This window comes from Carassius auratus, chromosome 26, assembly GCF_003368295.1.
Source record: "Carassius auratus strain Wakin chromosome 26, ASM336829v1, whole genome shotgun sequence".
NCBI classification, from domain to species: Eukaryota; Metazoa; Chordata; class Actinopteri; order Cypriniformes; family Cyprinidae; genus Carassius; species Carassius auratus.
Genome location: NC_039268.1, coordinates 8,149,797 through 8,173,980, shown reverse-complemented (window position 1 = coordinate 8,173,980; position 24,184 = coordinate 8,149,797). Strand labels below are relative to the sequence as shown.

Sequence of the window (24,184 nt, the reverse complement as noted above, 5' to 3'; positions counted from 1 at the left end):
AGAGAAAATGTATACTTCTACACCTATAGCCTACATTTCTCAAGACCCTTTCGTGACATTTGTTCTGGAAAAACGTCAATAATTATTTATTTATTTATAGATTGTTTAGATATTTAGAATGCTTCAGCAATACACTGGGATTGGCTATAAATACAGACCGTTTGGCATATTTGTCATATTAATTATTATTGGTTTTATACATTTTAAATATTTTTAAATATAAAAAGGAATAATTCAATATCAAAAGAAAGTGATGTAGCATCATTAAGAACAAACTTTATCTAACAATGGTTCACAATTATATTTTTAAATAGTTAATAACCCAAATTAACCCCAAGATTAATTTATGAAGAAAAGAAGAAATTCATACAGATTTTTAATGACTTGAGGATAAGTAAATGATAGCAGTTTTTCATCTTCGGGTGATCAATCCTTGCAATGATTGTTCATGTTCACATATGAACACGTACATAACGCTGTAAATTTGTTCGTCACTTCATAAGCCACGCCCCTGCAGGGGTAGCACCGTGCGCGTCCACCAATTCCGCGTGTGTAAACTTCGCACTGCACGTCCGCGATTTCACGCGCGTCCCCGCGGCTAAACAGGTAGTCAGGACTCGCGCCCACGCATCAGTTCTGAGGTTCAGACAGGACACGACACAGAAATCCAGAGAGACACAGGAAAGAAACGGGACACAGACAGACAGCAGTGCTAACAAGACAAATCGGGAGCGATGACGGCGGCGGTGTTTTGCGGGGCTCTGCTGATGCTGGCCCTGGCCTCAGGCGGAGATGCTGCGGGGGAAGGAGCAGTCTCCTTTGAGTACCACCGATATGAGGAGATGCGGAAAGCGCTGGTGTCCGTTTGGCTCCAGTGCCCCTCCATCACCCGCATCTATACTGTAGGCGAGAGTTATGAGGGCCGAGAGCTGCTCGTGCTGGAGATGAGCGACAACCCCGGGATCCACGAGCCTGGTGAGAGATGAGCATTAACTATGACACATTATAATACTATAGCAAGACAGATCATCAAAGCATTAACTAATGAAGCTCAACAGAGCTGCGAAAGCAAGTATTTCCCTCTGTGTGTCATGTTTTATCCATTCTACATGGAATTACATTAGGCCATTAATCGATAACAAATCAATAAAGGGGGTTCTCCAGTTACAGTCACTCTTCCAGTGAAATAACCACCTTTGTCATATTGCCTTTTTAAAATACATTTCACATTTTATCCTCTTTGCTGACAACGGTGAGCGATGTGATAGATTCATAAACGCCCTCATGGCGAACGGAGGCATTCCTGAATAGCTTTGGAAATTCATGATTTTAACTTCAAAATGTGCGATAATGCGAACTTGTCTCTAATAGGCAATTGAAATTGAACAGGCATTGCAACAGAGACTGCTTTGCACGGTCACAATAATGTATACTGATTAATTTAATAATTTTGCAAGTGTTTCATAAATCATGTCTGCTCGTCGTGATGCGCAGGTGCGCTTTGGTGTGTCTGCGCGCGCTCACGGAGATGTGATGACAGCAGCTCACTGTGCGCCATTTTGCGAAGGTTGCAGAATTAATACAGTATATAATTGCAGATCAATTAGAGACTCGAGGCTTATTGCACTGCTTCTTGCCAAATAAATAGATACATTTGCACATATATATATATATATATATAAATATATATATATATATATATATATATATATATATATATATATATATATATATAGCTTACTTGGACTGAAGAGTACAGCAATAAATAAAGGAGCCTTCTTTGCTTAAGGGGGGGGGGGGGGGGGGTGAAATGCTATTTCATGCATACTGAGTTTTTTACACTGTTAAAAAGTTGGATTCCCATGCTAAACATGGACAAAGTTTAAAAAATTAAGTTGTACGTTTGAAGGAGTATTTTTGTTCCAAAAATACTCCTTCCTGTTTGTCACAAGTTTTGGAAAGTTTTTTTCGAGTATGGCTCTGTGTGAGGTTAGATGGGGCGGAATTTCCTTATATGGGTCCTAAGGGCACTTCTCCCGGAAGAGCGCACGCTCCCGTATAGCACAGCACTGAGAGCACAACAGACATTCCCTGATCAGAGCAAGAGAGTCGCGAAATGTCACAAAAGGAGTGTGTTTTTGGTTGCCAGGGCAAGACAACCCTGCACAGATTACCAAAAAAAACACCATTAAGGGACCAGTGGATGGAGTTTATTTTTACAGAGCATCAACGGAGTTGTGCAAGTGTTTGTGTTTGTTCCCTGCATTTCGAAGATGCTTGTTTTACAAACAAGGCCCAGTTTGACGACGGATTTGCGTATCGTTTATTTTTTAAGGATGATGCAATCCCAACGAAAAAGGGTCACGATCGTGTGTTGGAACCGCAGGCGGTGAGTAAAACTGCTTAAAATATCTCTGCCTCCTTGTTAGTGCGTCCGCCTCCCATCGGAGACACGGGTTCGAGCCCCGCTCGGAGCGAGTCGTTGCTGCTGCTGCTCTCGTTCAGTTTCAGCCTCGGGATCTGATTCTGGATCTTAATTAAACGGCTGAATCTGACTGTAAGCCATTGTTTGTTTTGGATGATGTTTTTTTCCTCAAGGTAATGTCACAGCTTCCAAACGCTCTCAACACAAAAGCCTACTGGAGCTCGTGATTATTTAGCTCCGCCCACACGTCATGCCTCCAGGCGGTCGTGTTTTTCCGGGAAAAATCGGTACAGACCATCTTTCTCTTATGAATATAATAAAACTAAAGACTTTTTGGAGTTATGAAGGATGCAGTACTACTCTATAGGTACTCAAGATTAACAGGATATTGAGTGAAAACGAGCATTTCACCCCCCCTTTAAATGAGGACCAGTTATACTATTGCTCTGGACAGCTGTCATTATTCATGACTTATTTCAGTTATTTAGGAGTGTTCATTTTTGATAATTTTAATTCTGAATTCAGAACGCTATGTCTGAAACTCAATTAGAGGTATGATCTTATGCATTCATCTTATCTCTGTCAATTAAACACTTTTTTGTTTTATTATGCACTTAATTATGCACAATTACATGCAAGAAACCCTAAACCTAAAAATACAGTAAGTACATGTAGTTAGTTAATATTACTCAGTACTTAAATTTATTACACTGTAAAAAGGATACCTTAAAATAAACTGTAACCTGAATTTCTTTTGATTAGAATAAAATCATGAATTAACATTAGTTAGTACACAGTAGTAGATATCATGAGCTAACAATAATCAAATGTAATCAGTTACATTACCTTATAAAGATATAGAAATAGTTACACTACTTACTACATTTTAAAGAGTAACTTGTCATCTGAAAACTATAGCATTATCTATAACAGTAACTTCCCAACTATGTAAATGAAAAAATGATTCAAAAGTAATGCAATTTTTAAGAATATATATTTAATAAATTATAGTTAATTGACAAATGACAGATTAACAAATGCTGTACAATTGTATATTATTGATTGATGATACCTAATGAAGTAATGTTAGCTGTAAAATTTCTGTAAAATGCCAGTTTGGCTATTAGAGCTCACTTCAGCTGCAGTCCCTGGACATATATTATAAAATTACACAGAATTTCTTATTTATTTTGGAAATGTCATGTCAAAAAGTCAAGCAATTGGATTTATTTTATTGACACATTAAGTTCATGTGTTGACTAAGCAAAACTCATTCACAGTCTTGTGTTGATGGTGAGTTCCATGTGTACAAGTGAGAGTAGTAAGATGGGGAGCTGTTATCCTAAAGGGCCCCTGTTCCTTAAATAGTATGGTTGGCTCTCAGTATGTGTGTTTGCATAGATATTATGACTCATTGCATTAAGGCTTTTATTGCTACCAGATGAGTTTCCAGCACCACCCACACCCTCTAGCTATGGGCAACCAGCTGCACCTCAGCAGCAGCTTACAGATGTGAGAGAGAGAGAGAGAGAGAGAGAGAGCGGGATATCAAAGAGAGGCCCCGTCGTTGGTCGGGTGCTGCTAGTGTAGGGTGTTACGGCTGGGCAGAAATAGCAGTTGCCCTGGAGACAGATCAGCTTAGCACCATGAGCCATGCGCTTCCCTGTACTCAGTCAGATGAGGAAGAATTAGCGTGCAATGCCGTCTGCCACAGGGGCTGGGACACACTCGGAAACAGGCCATCTGGTGCTCTGCTGAGTGAGCATGTGACAGCACCTATATCAGATACACACTTTCACACACATGATAAGATCTGGCCTTTTTACTGCCTCCTTTCAAAGCATTGTCTTAAGCTTTTCGAACTGATTTGAATGAACTTCGAAGTGTCTTGTGTATTGATATGAATATCGCATATGCATATTTTCACTCTGTACTTTCCACAAATACACCTTGGTATTCCCCTTTTTTTTTGTATTTGAGTGACACATCCCATCCCACATTCCAAATAGCATTCATTGTTGTAAATAAAGATTTTTAATTTATAAGTATTAACTAAATAAATGTCCTAAATGTCATATGTTTCTTAGTTTTTCATACTACGCTAATACTGCATGGGAATTGGGGAAAAAAATTTGAATTTTAAGTTCATCATTAACTATAAACCAAAAATGGCCCTAAGATCTCTAGGTCCTACTGAGTGGAAGCTAAATCCAGGTTAAATTTGCAACCCTGTGGTACCCATTCTGGTATATTAAAATGTAATGTAATCCATTTAATTTAATTTGAATTAATGTAAATATACAAACAGATTATTTACCCCAAATAAAAAAAAAAATCGTAATTTACTAACTTTTGTGACTTGAGTGATAACATAATTCTCATTTTTGATGAACAATCCACTTAATTTTGATGTTTATAGACCAATTTTTGTGCAGAGAGCCTATCTGGTGGCAGAAAATGACAGTTTTACAGTAGCAGTCTATAGAAACCATGGAATAAAAGAATAAAAAGTCATTTTGAGTTTATATTTCAAAATTCTGACTTTTCTTGCAACTCCAAGATTATATCTCACAATTCTAAAAAGAAAAACCATCTCGCTATTCTCTCTTTTCCTCTCGATTCAGAATCGTGAATTTATATCCCACACTTCTGGCTTTTATCCTAAGAACTGAAAAACTCGCAATTGTTGAGTTAAATTGATAAATACAGTCCACACTAAGATATATATACTTGCATTTGTAAGAAAAAAAGTCATTGTGAGATCAGATCGGTAAATGTTATGTAATGTAACATTATAGTTTTACATAGTATTTCATGCTGTAACTGTAGGGCTAATACAATGTGTTTGCATATGTAAATATTATGTAAACCTATTGTTTAAATCACATTCCTGCTTTAATCATAGCAGGTTTCACCCATAGTCTGTCTGTTTAATCATCTGCGTCTAGTTTCAGATGGTGTCTACGATGACAGTATTGTATAAAAATTAGGGATGCATGATAAATATCACCTGATATTTATGCGCATCTTATCAGTAATGCCGGTTCTGTAATCAGCGGTAAATCTCTACAGCCGTAGTTCACTTACAAGCTGTGCCAAACCATGATCAAATTTTGCGCATGTTTTGCGCAGCTTGTCAGTGAACAACTGCTCTGTGCAGTAAATGCTGCTCCACATGAAATCACGCACATGCAGAGATTTACCGCTGATTACAGAACCGGAATTACTGACAAATATCGGCCGATATTTATCGTGCATCCCTAAATAAAAATGATTTGCATTCCGATTCTGATGGATTTTTTTCTCATTTCATGGATTCTATTCATTTTCCTCCACTTTTTATCAGTGTTTTTCTGCCACCACAATGTGCGCACAGCTGCAAGTGACGTCTACTCCAAATTGGTCTATTGGAAAATATGAATAGAACATAAACTAGCTAATTTGACCTCCTAAGGTTAATAATCACCCTTTTCTGAAAGGTTAAAAACCTCTTTTCACTGACCATTTGTTTTAAAAAAAAAGAATGTCAAGCTCTATTCATGGAAAGTGTTGTATAATTCTATTTTCCACTGCATTGTACATTTATTGTACAGAAAAATAAGAGCATACTGCATCTGAAGCAACTGAAGCTCTCTGTCTCTTTGTGGGGTTTTTTTGCACAAGGGGTGTGAAGAAAGTGTTATCTTCCAGTGAGCCAAAGTTCATTAATAATACATGCTAGAGGGATTCCACATCTGTTTTCATCTCTCTCTCCCTCTTTTATAGATCACATCCTCTCTTCTAGAAGGGTTATTCGTTATTTTAGACAGGAATATAGTTGAGTCTTTGAACTGTGTACAGTATTCTGCATAGATCAAACCTTTTCTTTAAATCATTTTTATCTCTCCCAAATAACCATCATCTCTGTGGTCAGATGTGTTGTTGAGATGCGTCTTATGTCATACATGGCCTGATTGTTCATGAAATATGTGTGCGTTTCCACTGAAGAAGTGTGCTGAATCAATTATTTTGAATTAATGGTCTCCTTGGGTCAACATAGCCATGGAAACCACCAGCGTTTCTTTGACGTTAAAGGTACTGTTTGTGTATGTGTTTAAGAGGTTATAGACTTGCGTCATAAGAACACATTTCTTGACTGATTGAATTGATGAATTCATGGATGGATGGGTTTAGTAGGAAGGAAAGAATATAGAAAAGAATAGAATCAAACCTAAGGCTGAATGATTCGATATAATGAAATAAATACTTTTTATATCTGAGGTTGCCCTTTTGATATTTGAGGTTTTAGAGAGGAAGAGAGTCTTTGATGTTATGAGGTTTTGTCATCATGTGGTTATATGAGGATCAGAAAGATTAGAATAAAATCCCTTTCTCCCTTCCTCCTCCTTTTCCTCTCATGTAGATGAGACAGCAGTTTCTGCTCTCGAAGGCACTGGATTTCTCATCTTTGGGCTCACTGTTCTCTCAGTGTGTGTCTCTCTGGCTAAAACCCAGCAAGAGAGATTGTGAAAGGGCAGTCTGCTCCAGTAAACATAATGCACATGTGCTAGTGAGGGATTTGTTTTTCATAAGAAATCTGCATTTTGAATCAAGGTGCACATTTTGTCAGTCCTTTCCTTTCCTTTGGAATCGACACTCGGTTCAAATTTTGCAGCAAACCCGCTGTTAAACGCGTCTTTATTGAATTGCTAAATTTGGCTAGTTTGGATATTTTTCCTCCAAGTTTAAAGGAACCAAAGCTGATACAGAAATTTTTAAAAACCCATGCATTCCTCATTACGTCTCCGTTCTGAAGCGTTCACATATTGTACGGCACTACTCTATAAGTGCATAAATATTAAATATCATTTAAAAAACACGGGCGGATTTATCAATATTAAAGTGAAGAACACCTGGTCACTGCTGTGGCATTAATAATACATCTTTACTGCATATGATTATGTTTTTGCGTGCATTAAATGAGCAAAATGCAATTTAATACTTTGTCAGCAAGAATGCATTTCAAATAAAGGCTGTTTTTTTTTACTTTTCTAATCTTCAGAAAATCCTGAAAACTGTATCATAGCATAACTGTTTTCAACACTAATAATCACCAAATCAACATTTTAAAACGATTTCTGAAGTATATAAATAGGCCTATATAAAAATAGAGAACAGTTATTTTAATTAAACTTCACAGTATTACAGTTGTTATTGTATTGTTGATCAAGTAAATGTAGCATAATGTACAAAATCTTGTAAAATTGGAGATTAACTTCATCAATTTATGAGATTCATTGTTATTTACTGTATTTATCAACAGTCCTACTCCTAATGTATATATTTATTTTATTGTGAGAACCAATATACAACCTAAATTTGCTTGCTGAAGGATTCATGGTATGTTTACAAGTTGGTCTGTGATATTTAATCTTTAGTCAATTTTTTTATTTGAGGCACATAATTACAAGTATGATATCCTTGCATGTTTACCAAAACTTTTGTAAATGCAGATATCTGATACCACATTTAACACCGATTTATACCAAAGAGACATTTTACACTACAGTTACATTTATATTTGAAGGATATGGATTTGTCTTAAAAAACAGATCTGAGAATACACAAATAGTAAAGCTGTGTGAGGTATATTGTCCTAAATGAGATTAACAGATACCGTGTAACAGTTCTCATCTCTCTCTTGACGTATATTTTCTTTGTGAGGAAGGGAAAAAAGAGAAAGAGGGATAGAGAGGTAGTAAACAAAGCAAGGAGAAAATTAATGAGACCAGAAGAGTGTGTGAGAGATGGTGTTGATGTTTAAGGATGTGTTTAGAGAGATAATTTTAGCCTTTTTGTTTGTCTGTTTCACTGATAGATTAGCAGCTTTCTCCTTTCCCAGTCTGCAGCTCACTTCATCTGTACAGCAGATGATTTCCTCATTACTGCTATCAAAACAGCTTTACTTGATTTGGATTAGACACACATATTAAACCGTGTTTCATAATAAAGGGGACATTTGTTCCTTGCAGTCAGTGTGGGATTTCACACTTTTTGTGTTTATCCTTTGCCCTCCAGATGCATTAATTCATCACTGTAATAATATCCAATCTATTACATTTATGTAAAATAGTGAAGCTGATTGATTATCAGTTTGACTGACACTTTACCGATATTGATATTGTAGTTTCTCTCTCACTTCCAGTTCTCTCAGTTTCTCACTTTATTTACATTAAAAACTGTAAACATTATTATGTTATTTTAATGTTTATCATGTATATTATATTTATAGTGTATTAGTCTCATTTGATATTTATATTTATTTCACATTTATATTTATTGCAGAAATAAAACAAATTAAAAAATCTGATTGTTATGACATGTAACGAAATAAATAAAGCAAAGCAAATGTAGACGAGAAAAAAACAATTACAAAAAAGTTGATGTGTTTATTTTTAGATTGTTGATAAAAAAAAAGTCCAAATTCCAAATATTAGCACATAAATTTGGTCTTAAAAGACCAAATCTTTAGATTTTATCTTAACGGTGAGGTGCAGTTGAAATTATATTTAATGCATGATCGCTTATCAGCTGATTAAAAAAAAAAGAAATTATATACATATAATTTATATATATATACTGTATATAAAACATTATATCCAAATTCTATACAGCACATCCTGTTATAAGTAAAAAAAAAATCTAAACAGAAAGCACCTTTACTTTTCAGTCACTTTCTCAGACACTTTTTCTCAGACACCTATTTACACACTCATGCACACATTGCACGTTTAAATGCACATTTCCTATGGACAGGCCTGGGAATACTTTGCTTTTACATTAACATCTGCAAAAGAGTTTGGTGGTAATTTCATTTTGAAGTAATTGGAGCTTCAAAGTCTGGTTGTAAATGTGACAGGGACATACGTCGTTATTTAGGAGCTTGAACACACACACTGTGGATATTTTGCACATGCTGCTTTTTAACTGCGAGATGTAGAATATTTAGATGTTCAGTGGAGGCAGTGAAATAGTTGGCCAAAAAAGGCCAGAGCCTGCAAGGAAAACAGCTCTTCCATCTGCTTCCAATCTGTGAGCATGGCAAATAAATGTGCATTCAGTACTGTATGCCTTTATGTTCTAGCTTAACTAGTGTGTTGGCTTTTCTAAACAGGTCTGTCCAATGTAAACATCTATTTTAGAGTCCATGTCCTATATAAGGTGCTTAAATATTATATAATGTTTACTGCACAATGGCAGGTAAACATTGTTTGTTTGTTGTGTATACGTGCAATCTCTACATTACAATACAGTCAGTGTGGTGTGCTTATCAGGCGGAAGAGATCTCAGAAGTTCATGGTTCTGAGATTAACAAAGAAATACGTCTAGTGTCCTTTCCTGGCCTCTGATGATTTGTGCATGTTACCTGAGGGATGAAGTGCGTTTGCCTATGTTAGTGCTCATGTTTGAGCATGGGATTGTTGGGGAGGGTTTAAGTGGGTCAGGGCTTTGTTTTGTGAAAGCAGAGAGGATTCTGGAAGTTCTAAGTATATTACCTGAGCCCATGTTTGCACTGGGTTTAGTGTTTGCAGCAGTTGATAAATATGTTTTTATTTTTTTTAAATGCACATATATTTTACCATATATAACCATTCACAAGTGTGGGGCTAATAAGATTGTATTAATGATTTTGAGATAACACCTTTTATGCTCAAAGTTTGTGTATACTGTTTCTATTTTAATATATGTTTAGATTTAATTTTAAGCTGAATTGTCAGCAGACTAATAATTAATAAAAAAAAAATATCTCACAATTATGACTTTTTTCTCGCAACTGAGACAATTCTGAAGTTCTCAAGCTTGCAATTGTGACTTTTTACTCAGTATTGTAATATATAAACCGGCAATTCTTAGAAATGAAGCCAGAATTTGGCAGCTTATATCCCACAATGGGATATAAGGGAATAAATATGATTTGGGCAAAAATCCATATTTCAGTAATTTCTCTCGCAGTAATATCTTCTGGGAATTATACTATATATAAGTTGTGGGCATCAGGGAGCCATTATTTTGCCTGGCATTGAAACTGCCTTTGAATGCACCATCACTTTTCAGTTTCACTATCGAGATTCGCCATCGCATGTAGTGTGAAATTAACAAATTAACACGCATACAATGTCCATCGTCCATTGCGATGTTTCACTGTAGACATCGTCCGATGCCAATTTTGTAGACATCGCCCAACCCTATGGGGAGCTTGTTGCATCATTTGATTACATCAGATTTGCACTGGGTTCTGTTTTTGCAAAAACTCAGGAATTGCAGGAATACACCTCTACCCTGTATGTTTTATGTATTTGATGTATATGCACATTTAAATGAACAAATAAGACCATGTCTTGATTATGCAAACAAAGGAGCTGCTTTGGAGATGGAAAAGAAAATAACCAAGAGGAAGTCTAACATCCTCATGTAAAATGAATAGAAAATAAAACAGCTCATAAAATATTGAGTTTATTATTAAAATATTTAGTATTTAGTAGAAATTACATAATTTACGGCCTTATCGCACCCTATTTGCGTAAAGTGATAAATATAAGAAGTGTGGATATTTTTAATATCTGTCTTTGTTGTGCTGATTTTCATTGGTTGTAATTTTTAATTGGTTGACTTTATTTATGTAGTGATTTTTTGTACTTTTAAAGCCCAACAAATGATCAGTAAGTCTCACTTCAGTGCTATTTTATATACAATTTTTCATTAAATATAATATTTTTATTAGACATTAAATTTAAGTTTTAAGTTCATTTTTTTTTTATAAAGTGTCAGTCATTCTATTCTTCCTCTGTTTGACCCAGTATCATGATAGTAAAATACATCATACATTTTCTATAATAATTGCTAAGTGACTGACAAATTGTCCAATACATTACTTATGATCGGCTGGTAAGATACTGGTTTTGCTGTCATGTGATTCATACAACTCAAATAGTACGGTTCACTTTTTAAAATATAATGCCTAAAATAACTGGCAAGGCATCGTTTAGTTGTTATTTTTGTTGGTTAATTTAACAGACATGTGCATACAGTTTTGTGTTATTAACTGTGTTTGTTTTTGTGTAATAGGTGAGCCGGAGTTTAAGTACATTGGGAACATGCACGGCAATGAGGCCGTGGGCAGAGAACTGCTCATTTATCTGGCTCAATATCTCTGTAATGAGTACCAGGAGGGCAACGACACCATCATTGACCTGATCCACTCCACACGCATTCACATCATGCCCTCCATGAATCCTGATGGCTTCGAGAAAGCAGCATCACAGGTAAACACACACACACCTTACACAACAAGAAGAATATAAACAGAATGAAGGTGTATCTTTGGTTTTGTTTTCTTTCGAAAAGTCTAATGGGGGGGTGAAATGCTATTTCATTCATACTGAGTTTTTTACACTGTTAAAGAGTTACACTGTTAAACATGGACAAAGTTTCAAAAATCAAGTTGTTTCTGTTCCAAAAATACTCCTTCCGGTTTGTCACAAGTTTCGGAAAGTTTTTTTCGAGTATGGCTCTGTGTGACGTTAGATGGAGCGGAATTTCCTTATATGGGTCCTAAGGGCACTTCTCCCGGAAGAGCGCGCGCTCCCGTATAGCAAGGCTGAGCACAGACATTTCACTGATCAGAGCGATTCACTGATCAGAGCGAGAGCGTCGTGAAAAGTCACAAAAGGAGTGTGTTTTTGGTTGCCAGGGCAAGACAACCCTGCACAGATTACCAAAAGAAAAACAGCATTAAGGGACCAGTGGATGGAGTTTATTTTTACAGAGCATCAACGGAGTTGTGCAAGTGTTTTTGTTTGTTCCCTGCATTTCGAAGATGCTTGTTTTACAAACAAGGCCTAGTTTGACGCCGGATTTGCACATCGTTTATTTCTTAAGGATAATGCAGTCCCAACGAAAAAGGGTCACGATCGTGTGTTGGAACCGCAGGCGGTGAGTAAAACTGCTTCAAATATCTCTGTGTTGTTAACTTAGCTATCGGCGTGTAAGCACATCAAGTAAACAACATGCGATGTTGTCATCAAACTGCACTTTCCACATGTACAGCTTAAAAAAAAAAAAGGAAAAAAAGACGACAAAGTGGAACTTAGTCATTTTCCAAAACCGCTAAGCAAATATATACAGTTTCAGTACATACCACATAGAGACGTCGTTGCTGATGCTGCTCTTGTTAAATTTGAGCCTCTGGATCTGATTCTGGATCATAAATATACGCTGAATCTGACTGTTAGCTGTGGTTTGTTTTGGTTGGTTTTGTCCTCACGTAATGTCACAGCTTCCAAACGCTCTCAACACAAAAGCCTACTGGCGCTCGTGATTCTTTAGCTCCGCCCACACGTCACGCCTCCAGCCGGTCGTGTTTTTCCGGGAAAAATCGGTACAGACTATCTTTCTCTTATGAATATAATAAAACTAAAGACTTTTTGGAGATATGAAGGATGCAGTACTACTCTATAGGTACTCAAGATTAACAGGATATTGAGTGAAAACGAGCATTTCACCCCCCCTTTAAAAAGGTTGTAATTACTGTACACAATATTTTTACAATTAGATATTATTCTATTATTAAATACAATTAATTTTAAACTATTTACCATTTATCATTTGTTCTCATATTTCCATCATGACAACTCTTGCAAGATTTAAGCATGGTAATGGATGTGATGTATTTAGTCTTGGCTGCTGCTGCTGCAAAGCAGGTACAGGAATGTGCTACTGCCAGTACATATGCCTATACGCTGCTGTACAAGCTGATCTATACGGGTGGAGCTGAAGAAGGTTGAGGGTTTCAGTGGAACCGCTAAACAGCAAGCTAAATGTAAAGCAGCAAGCTCATTTGCTGTGTATGAAACATTATGTGAGTGTAACAGAGACAATAGTTAAAATATCATTAGTGATTGGCAGATGTCTACAGTTTTTAAGGGCCTTTTCATAGTACTTTTTCATAGTACCAGAACAAATTGTGGAACTACCCACTTTTTGGCATTTTTGCACCACCAGAACTGGGTGCGATTTTAGTACCGGACTGCCTTTTTCAAGAACCAAATTAGCTCCTATTCCAGAGCAGGGTCTAACCAGCACAACTGGTACTACCCGTGATGTAAGTAGACATTGATTGGCCAGATGCATTCGAAAATGCCCTCACCCACCATGATTTAAAACACTTTGTAAACATACTGTAAACATTGTCAACTAATGTGTCAATGGACGCTGAAGTGCAGGCACTTGTAGCAAAAGTAGCACTTCCAGTCACCGTTGGAGATTCTTTAAAATCACAAATTCACATTAAAATCACTGTGTCCTCCATCCTCCTGATGTAAAATTTGTTTTCATTGTTGAATGTGCACAAATGACATTGCTGTCAACCAGCTCACATCACTTCCTAGTACACACTGTGGGTGTGAATGCAACCCTTTAAATGGTACTGGTAAATAATTTGCACTAAATCATCCCAGTACTTTAGTACTGTACAATTAGTTCTGGAACTAAAACGGTTAAAAATAGTTTTGTTTTGTATGTAATGGCAATTAGCTATTATAATCAAATGGCAATTATTATATTTAGTTTAGTTTTTTTTTTATCAAGTTAATTTCGAAAAACGTTTGGGGCATTTTTTGTTTGTTTAATATAAGTTTGTGTTTTTTAACCCTTTCGAGTCGATTAACGCATATATGCGTATTGAGTCATCTTCTCCTGATAACCCCGAAAAGAACTTAAATTCACTCTCAGTTTTAATCGTACAGATAATAGCAATACATCAATCGAATCTGTAAAGGGTCTAGGTTTTTTTGGATACAGACATAATAACAAAAAACCTTTGTGCACTTATAAAATAAAGATAACAAACAAGGTGCGCTGTCAATTAGGGTTGACTTGCAAACAAAATACTAATTATTAACTTAATATATAAAAGACTTAACTTTTATAAAGAATGTCTCTTTGGATTTAAGACTTTAGTCTTTGAAACTTTACAGATCTTCTTTATGCACCTAGAGCTTTGTAACACTCCGAAGAGAAAGGAAAAATTTAAATCGCATCATATGACCCTTTTAAAAAAAAGTTCACCTTATTTTAGCATGAAGTTTTGTTGGCAGAACGCAGTGGTGCTGATTTCATGACACTTTACTGTGGTTTCTCATATCCTTCTGCATTTCACAACACATTTTATATATTTTACACACAAGGTCCCTGGACTTTTAGTTTTACATTTGTTTAGGGGAAACCAAAAGATTATTAAACACCTCACTGGGATGTGTTTTACAACACTGCTTTACTGCTTCAGCTGTGATGAATGTCTATCCTGACCACACAGCAAACATGCGTTGTCTTTGGGTTTTTCTCTTTGTTTTAGAGGTCAAATATGAGCATAAAGGTTGCATCTTTTATGGGAACTGTACATCAAAAAAAGTAACTATAAAATGATTTCAGTAGGATAGAGAGGATTACTGAGGTCACAGATGGGATAAAATCTTGTGTTCATAGGAGATATGGGTTTTATTTGTATGTTAAACCAGTTACAGTTGTATTCAGACTTCCTCTTTAAGCCAAACTCACTTTACAACACTCATTTTCAGGCATTTCCTGTAGTGTCTGAAAAATGTTGAGTAACCAAAGTGCTTTCTTCCTCAGTCTGAAACCTAGGTTTCACTTAGTCTGAACTGAGTCTGTTCAGCTTTCACCTGTTTGTGTTGTGCTGTCTGCCCTGCCAAAAAAAAAAAAAATTAACGCTCCTTTTTTAAAGGTTTGCTACTGTATACTACACAAAACTTTAGGGTCAGTAAGATTGCAAAAAAAAAATTAGGGACAATTTTTCATTTTTGAGTGAACTACTTGAAAATGGAGATCTCTCTTTTTTTAAAGATTGTGGTAATTCTGCTAATGTTATCATTATTATATTATTTATGTGCAGTCTGGTGAGATGAAGGACTGGTTTGTGGGCCGCAGCAATGCTCAGGGGATTGATCTGAACCGGAACTTTCCAGATCTTGATCGCATCGTCTACATGAATGAAAGAGATGGAGGAGCCAACAACCATCTCCTGAAAAACATGAAGAAAGCTGTGGATGAAAACACCAAGGTGAGAGAGTGTTTGATCATCTATATGTTAAATATCGCAGCACGGTGTTAGTGTTACAAATTTTGGAGCACAAGTTTTTAGACTGGTAAAAAAAATGTTTTTAAATCTGTGTGTGTTACAGCTGGCACCAGAAACTAAGGCTGTGATTCAGTGGATTATGGACATTCCATTTGTTCTATCAGCCAATTTGCACGGAGGAGACGTGGTGGCCAATTACCCATATGATGAGACACGCAGTGGTGAGAAACCACATGCACACACAAAAAACAATCACATACCATTATATACATTCATATCAATTCTCAAATATATATTATTTAATATAATATCATATTTGTTTGGGGTCAGTAAGAATTTTTGTAAACAATTAATAATTTATTCATTAACATTGCATTTATATTGGTACAAATGTTTTTATCTCAAGTAGATGCAGTTCTTTTGAACTTTAGGTAAATAAAGGAATTCTGAAAAGAATCACTAAATGTTTCCACAAAAATATAAAGCAGCATAACTCAACAATAATGACAAATGCTCCTTGAGCACCAAATCAGCATATTAGAGTGATTTCTGGGGATCATGTGACACCGAAGACTGGAATAATGATGCTGAATATTCAGCTTTACCCTCACAGGAATAAATAAATTAGTTAAATACATTTTATTTGTTAATAAGAGAGTTAAATTCAATTCTAATAATTCACAATATTACTTCTTTTTATTGTATTTTTGTTCCCATAAGGTAACTTTTGAATAGCAGTGGAATATAATGTCATTATACAGTAACCCAAACCCTTATAGCATCTACAGTATTTGCTTCATTCAACATACTGTAATCTGCCCTATTAACAGACATCTTTTACTAGTTGGTTTTAGAAAATCTTACCAAAAATGTGTCTTACCCAAAAATTGACAAGTATAGTCAATCAATTACAGTTTCATAGAATTAAACCTGGAAAATGTGTTCTGAATTTTCCTCTCTCTCTGTTTGTCCATCAGGTTCTACTCATGAATATAGTGCTAGTCCAGATGATCTGGTGTTTAAGTCTCTGGCTAAGGCCTACTCCAGCTATAACCCAGTGATGTCTGACCCAAACCGGCCGCCATGCCGCAAGAATGATGATGACTCCAGCTTCAAAGAGGGCATCACTAATGGAGGAGCCTGGTACAGTGTGCCTGGAGGTATAATGCACAGCTTCAGGAAATCACTAATAATAGATTGGATTAATTGTGCTGTACATTGATTTATTAGAAACATAATAATTGTTGTTATTAGTATTTTGCACAGCATAATAATGTATTGATGTGCTGTACATATGTAAGAAGAAGTTTATATTGTCAAAGCCACTTATTTTTCTTAAATGCATCTAGAAATAGTGCAGAATATTAAATGTTTAATTTAAAATTCTCAAAATTAATGTTAATTATTATACACTTTTATGATAATTATTTTTGGTTATTCATTTGGATTGTACTGTGTGATGCTATGTAATAATATGTATCATCAGGACATTGTCTGATGTATTTTTTTTTTTTTTTTTTTTTTTTTTTTTTATAAAAGCTAAAAGTAGAAGGTTTAATACCAGATTTAAAAAAACAAAAAAGGCATGGGAATTCATTTGCCTGAAGCAAATGTAATCACATCTAGAGAATTGTGCGCTTCCAAATTTGCGGGCAGCCGTTTGGGGAGGGCCTTGCAGCATCTTTGGGATAAATTGAAATGACCATTGCAAGCTTCACCCAACACCAATTCCTGACCTCGCTGATGTTCTTTCAAATCCCCACAGCCATGTTCCAACATTTAGTGGAATGCTTTCCTGGAATAGTGGAAGCTGTTTTAGTAGCACTGGAGGGGATTAATGCAGATGGTTTAGAAATGTGTATATGCAACAAGCTCATATGAGTATATGTTCAAGCATGCACATACAGTACTTTCACCACAAAGTGCATGTTAATTACCAAAATAAAAAATACAAAGAAAAAGGCCACTTAAAGGGATAGTTCACCTTCAGATGCTGGTCCACACTGACTACCATAGTATGGGAAACAACACTATGCAACTCAATGGGGAACAAATGAAGGTGAACTATCCCTTTAACGTCAGTTGCAAACCTTTGATCTTTCCCCTTCTCTCTCTCTATCTCTCTGTCAGGTATGCAGGACTTCAACTATCTGAGCAGCAATTGTTTTGAGATCACTCTGGAGCTGAGCTGTGATAAGTTTCCTCCTGAGGAAACACTCAAGCAGTACTGGGACCAGAACCGCAACTCGCTGGTCAACTACATAGAGCAGGTAAGAGCCGACCTAATGCCTAGTTTTGGTTTGAAAATGCTGACAGGGAGGGAGAGTTGTTTTGTTTTCTGTAGAGCTCAGACTCACGAATCAGGATTAGAAGGAGGTAGTTTCATCCCTTTTGATCCCTCATGTCCTTCACAGGTTCACAGAGGAGTGGCAGGATTTGTTCGTGATCTCCAAGGGAACCCCATCTCAAACGCTTCTATTTCTGTTGAAGGAATTGACCACGATATGACCACAGGTGCACAAACAATCTCATACATACACACACAATGCAATTTGAATTTATTTAAGGGCTAGGCACAATTAGCATAATCAAACAGAAAAAAAAACTATTATAATAAAGTATATATAATATACTTTTAATCATTATTTTAGTGCTGTCAATATTAGCAAGTTTATGCAGATGATTCATTTTTCCAGTTTAACTGCGTAAAAAATATTTAACACCTTTAATGCAGGTTTGGAGCTAGTGTTGGCCACCCCACTCACACCTGCTGCTTGTGTCTTTTTTTTTTCTTGAAAAAATTGCATTTATTTAGACACAGAATGGCTTCATCAAATGGTAGACTTTACAGATGCACACTCCACTTTAGCTCAGCATAATGTGCTTGTAGCCTGTGCTCTACAATTGCACGCACAAATGCGGTGGCATGTGCTGTAGCCTGTATCATTAAATATTAATGCACAAATTAAACTGCGAAGATGCATGTCAGATCTGCGTCACTTTCAGCAGCGGCGGGTCTTAAAAAAATAGCAGCCAAACAAAATGAATTACCCAGCTGCTGTGATGTCTGTTAATTAAAGGACCAAAAAAATTAAATAAAAGGAAACCAATAATTTTGGTAGCTTTAAGGATTGATCTATATTCAATTTAGAATATCAAAAAAGTGTGATAACTTTATTTAAATTCTATATAGTTGCCACTTGCTGAAGGGCACAGGTAAATTTGACATTTGTTATAATGTGTTTATTTGAAGATTGTTTAAAGTTCATTTAAATGTTAAAACTGACAGCTCACAATTATACTGTAATATCGAATGACTATAGTCGATGGTTAAATATTAGAGGGGAAAAAAATCCTAGGGTCATCAGTTGTATTGGTATCGGTGATACTCGTCTTCAGTCATAAAAAAAGATGCCATTAAACAAATATAAAAAGTATATTGTCTTTATGTTGTTTCTACATTAATTTGAAAACTGAAAGTGAAGTGTGAAATTATAGCAATATAAAAGTATATTCCAAAACTCCTATTGTTAGCTGGGATTAATCGTGATTCATTTCAGAAAAATGTGCAGCAGTCCCGGGGAGCAGTTGGGGGTTCAGTGCTTTGACTCAAACTTGCGACCTTTGGGTTACATGTCTAACTCTCAGTCCATTAGGCCCAGACTAACCCCCTTTTTTAAATAGGCTATTATTTTTATATTAATATCATTATCATTACAACAACAAAAAAACTACTTATCTCTGCAAATTAGGCTTGTACATGAAGTATTTTATCACAAAATAAATAAACATTCACCTTTTACTCGACCACCCAGTTGTGTAGGTCTGCCCTCTTGTGGCCATAATTTGCCACTTTAAAAGTAAAATTTCAAATGTAAATCACTTTTTTTTTTTTTTTTTTATTAGCTAAGGATGGCGATTACTGGCGCTTGTTGGCTCCTGGTAACTACAAAGTGTCAGCATCAGCTCCTGGGTACCTCTCTGTGGTCAAGAAAGTAGCTGTTCCCCCCAGCCCAGCTACACGGGTAAACACAGACCCTCCGTTCTCTCCTTCTCAGTATATCTATCGTCCTGTTCTGACACCTCTCATTTTTCTCATTCTCAGCTGGATTTTGAGCTGGAATCGCTGGAAGAGAGGAAGGAGGAAGAGAAGGAGGAGCTCATGGATTGGTGGAAGATGATGTCAGAGACACTCAACTTCTAACTTACCCGAGGCAGACGCCGTAACCAAGCATTATGGGTGTACTATATTTATTGTTGTCGTATGTGTGTGCTCATCAACTTAAAATAACATAATTCCGTTTTTTGATTTATTTGGATTGTTTTACATTAGAGGCACTGCATCTCAACATATTTACAACAGCCATATGCGCATAAGCCATTCATACATGTTAGCAAAGGCAACCAGTGTTAAAGCTGGGCTAAGTATTTGCATATATGGTTGTCCGTGTAAATATGAATGAATACATGTATTGCCATTAAATGAAATGCTATGTAGGTTTGGTGGAGTGCCACTAATGTAAAGCTGATCCTATTGCACTGTTTTTGCAATATCGATCAACCTGGTTAATGTTATTTTAGAGCATTGTGTATCATCTGCATGTTATTACATATACTGACAGAAAAAGAATCACGGATAAAACAGAAAGTCGATATTGTGGAGGGCGATCTATTACTCTTTTGTAATGTTGTGTTTTACATTGATATTGTGAGATTACTTTGTAGCTATGGTCACCGATCACACCAACCAATCAGAGAGCACTGTGTCGTGATGAATGTACATGTCAGCAATGAATATTACTGTTTATTCTGATCGTGAGTGATTATGACTGAAGGCAATGTAGACAGCACTCATTTACACCTAATCAAAAGTCTCTTTCTGTTCAAACACTGTCCTGTGGTTTTAATTAGAATCATGCTTGATGTTTTGAATGGGAGTGCTTTTGATAAACCTGTTTCATTTACAAATGCTTTAATAATTATAACGCTAAAGATCATATCCAGACAACTGTTCCAATGAAAAGCGAATGGAAGAGGTTATCAGTTGAACTCCTACTGTATGTTATACAAACTATATAGGAAATTATATCATTATAAATATATGATAGATCATAGCTATAAATCTGTTTTTATCTAGGTTTGTGAAGCAGATTTTCATTTCGGATCATAAAACAGCAAACTGGCACAAACTAAACAAACACAAGTTTATTTAGATCTGATGGTTTTGTAATCTTTACCAAAATGCACAGTTGTGCAGGATGAAGTACTATCTGCAGTCTTTATTAAACATTCTGTAATATATAGGATTTTGTTGTTGTTGTTTTTTAAGTATATTTATTATTAGTGTAATTCTGTAATATGAAATGGCACATGTTAATGCTAAATCAATCAATCTTATTATAAAGTCTATAATCCTACATACTGAATTTCTCATTGATCCAAATGTTAACCCTCTGATTTAGGAAATTTCATGCACATCTAAATTAAACTCAAGCTTAAACTTTCAATATTAATTTCATGAAATGGCATTTCGAGTCAGCTTATGTATTTCTCATTTGAGGCTTAAGTGGTATGTCTTGTATATGAATGTAATGATGGTTTAATCGAATGGTCCAATTTGCAACCAAAATAAACTTCCCTTTCTGTTGTCTTGTCTTCTTCTTGTATTTCTTATTTTTCTATGATATAAGCCAACTGCCATCATATCTGTCTTCCATCATATTAACTGCAAATGCTAACATTTTTAATAATTAACATTAAAATGTATGGAAAACTAATGCAGACTTTAGAAACGAATCAGTTAATTATACATTTCAATTCACTCATGCTCAGTCAACATAAAAAAAAAACTACAATGATAATAAATTTCAAGCAGAGTAATGTAAATATCTTAAGTCCTGACTTTCATGATTGTATCCAATATCCAACAAATAAAGTCAAGTGTCATAAGCAGTTAGCACTGGGCTGGAGCACACTGTCCCGGGACATCTTTAGAGGTCATGACAGGGAGAGCAGTATACTCGGGGACAGCCTCCACAGGTGGAACTTTACTAGCCAGAACATCCTCTGAGGGACTCGTAAGAAACAGCAGATAGCAGATCTGGTATGATCTCAGTGCGTGGATACAACTTGACTGGCAGGAGCAACCTCTGAAGGCTTGACCAGACAAACAGGAACACTCTTCATGGCCATGACCGACTGGCAAGGACGACCTCAGAGGACATAACAGGACAGACAGGAACATTTTATATGGCCATAACTTGGCAGGTAGGAACACCCTCTATGGTCATGACCCAACTGGCGGGAACAACCTCTGTAGGCGTGACAGGACAGGCAGGGACACTTTGTATGGCCCAGACAAAATAGGTACAGTAGGGACAACCTCTGAAGGTGTGACTTAACAGACAGGAATAGTCTCCATGAACATAACTGGCAGGAACCACTTCTGAGGATCTGACATAACAGGCAAGAACCATCTTTAAGGACGGGACAAAAAGATAGGAGAGCTCTCTGGGGACTTGACACAATTAACAGGAGCATCTTCTGTGGACATGACAGGAGTGATCTCTGGGGACATGACACAACTGACAGGAACATCTTCTGTGGAAGTGACATGACAGGAGAAATTTCAAAGAGCCTGGCTGACAGGATCAACTTCTAATGGCTTGATATGAAGGGCTATAACAGTCTATGCTATAACTTCTGTAACAAAGTCAAATAGACTGGGAGGCTTGGGGGGAAATAGCCTCATAACTGTAAGGTTGTTGTTCTGACAGGTTCTGACAACAAGGCCACCGAACTAGACACCACTGGACTCACAGGGCTAGAGGGTTCTTGAATCAGGTCCTCCTGGACCCATGGGTTAATCTCAGTGGAGTTTGAAACTGACTTGACTGATTCAGAAATGGCTGCAGCTCAGGAGAATCTGGTATGGACTTGACTAGATCAGAGATAGCTGCAACAAATTTGGTCAAATCAACGGTGCCTTGAACTGGTTTGACTGACCCAGGAATGCCTGCAGCAGTCTCAGTTAACTCAGGGCTATCTGGAACTGTCAAAACATGATTAATGAAAATCAGGGCCAAAAAAAAAAAAAAAAATCACTAGATAAGGAAAAAAAAACTGGAGTAGTGAAGTACTTTGGCCGGTTTGCAATGTCAGGGATCTGGAAGAAGGACCCAATTGCAGGGTCAGTAACAAGGGTTTATTGACAGAACAGACCGATACAAGAGGGTTGTGAAGTGCACAAGTGATACTACAACAGGAACACAGTAAACAGTTAGGGAAAGCCACTGGAATAGCTTCGGACATCAACTGGCAGAATACTGTAGCAGCAGAGGGGGCACCAAGACCAGGCTGATGGAGAAAACCAAACAAGGCACCACAGAGCAGAGCTCAGATACCCGTTGACTGCCGACTCTGAAGCAAACCAAGTGCCAGGCAGGTAGAACCAGTGGCAAGTCCCACAGGAACAGGACAGGACCTCTAACACAAAGAGACAAGACAGGACAAAGCTCCACAGGAACATCATTTCTTCCCCGGAGTAAGGGGATAGATAAAAGAAAGAACTGATAAAGAGTAAAGTAACAATAAGAAATAAATAATTGCCAACACACTTACTTAAAGAACACCAAACAAAATACAAAACCAAAGATCAGGATAAAACAAAAGAATATTACGAGTAAAAGCAAAAAAAACAAGAATAAACTGATTGCTAAGACAAGGATCTAGACAAGAACATGGAACTACAAAGGACTAGACAAAACAAGGGCACATGACCAACCAGGCAGGGAGACACAGACATACTCAGCCACATCCACAGACAGAGACAGAGACAAAGATGGAAGGGGTGAGAATTTCCACGAAGCGGCCACTTAAAAGTTCAATGATTTGTAAATACCTTTGCAGGTATTACTGTTAAGGATATCCATGCTGTGGAGAGCAACGTTAAGATGAATATGTCGTCAATATGTGCTGCGTGCATTCCTTTTAATATCACAAACACAACAAAAATGAGAAGGCCGGTGAGAAGACAGAAGAAAGCATCTGATAAAAGACTCCTGGCATCATGTCGACACATGAGGTAATACAAATTACACTGTTATTATAATAGTTTGATTATAAAGTATAGAAAATAGACCAAAAAGAAATTTGCTATTTATTTATTTTTTTGTTACAATAATCCCTTTGGAAGTTATGTCAAAAGTTATCTAAAAATAATCCAAAAGAAGTCAGAATACATTACCTAAAATGAGTTACAACAATTTCAACATGTAATTTTTAATCAGTAACAGACTACAAAGTGTAAGTCTACCCAGCACCTTCTGCAGCCGAGGAAGTCTCAGGCCCTCACATTGAAAAGGAACTTGTCATTATTTTGTCACTGATATTAAGCAAGTTTTTGAACAAAGTCTTAAATTCTTAAATGTATCTCTCTTCAGTAAAGGTAAAGTTTGAAAACTGATTTTTTTTGCCACTCTTCTTTACTGCTATACACAAAGTTCTGCAGTTATGTAAAGTTGTGTAGGCATGTTATTTAGCTCTATTCTGTATAGTTGCTGGCATAGCAGATCCGAGCAGTCTCACCCATTATTCATTCCTTACCTATTAGCATAATCCTGATC

General features: G+C 36.5%; 1 protein-coding gene across 1 annotated transcript; it reads left to right on the top strand.

Moving 5' to 3' along the window:
• The first annotated feature begins 506 nt into the window (after nt 1–506).
• Nucleotides 507–21,208, top strand: LOC113044229 (carboxypeptidase E-like). The gene is made up of 9 exons (XM_026204011.1): nt 507–975; nt 11,531–11,727; nt 15,375–15,542; nt 15,664–15,781; nt 16,538–16,720; nt 17,691–17,830; nt 17,975–18,074; nt 19,467–19,585; nt 19,666–21,208. The coding sequence occupies exons 1-9, from the start codon at nt 735–737 to the stop codon at nt 19,762–19,764; spliced, it is 1,365 nt and encodes a 454-aa protein (XP_026059796.1). The 5' UTR covers nt 507–734; the 3' UTR covers nt 19,765–21,208.
• Nucleotides 21,209–24,184: the final 2,976 nt, after the last annotated feature.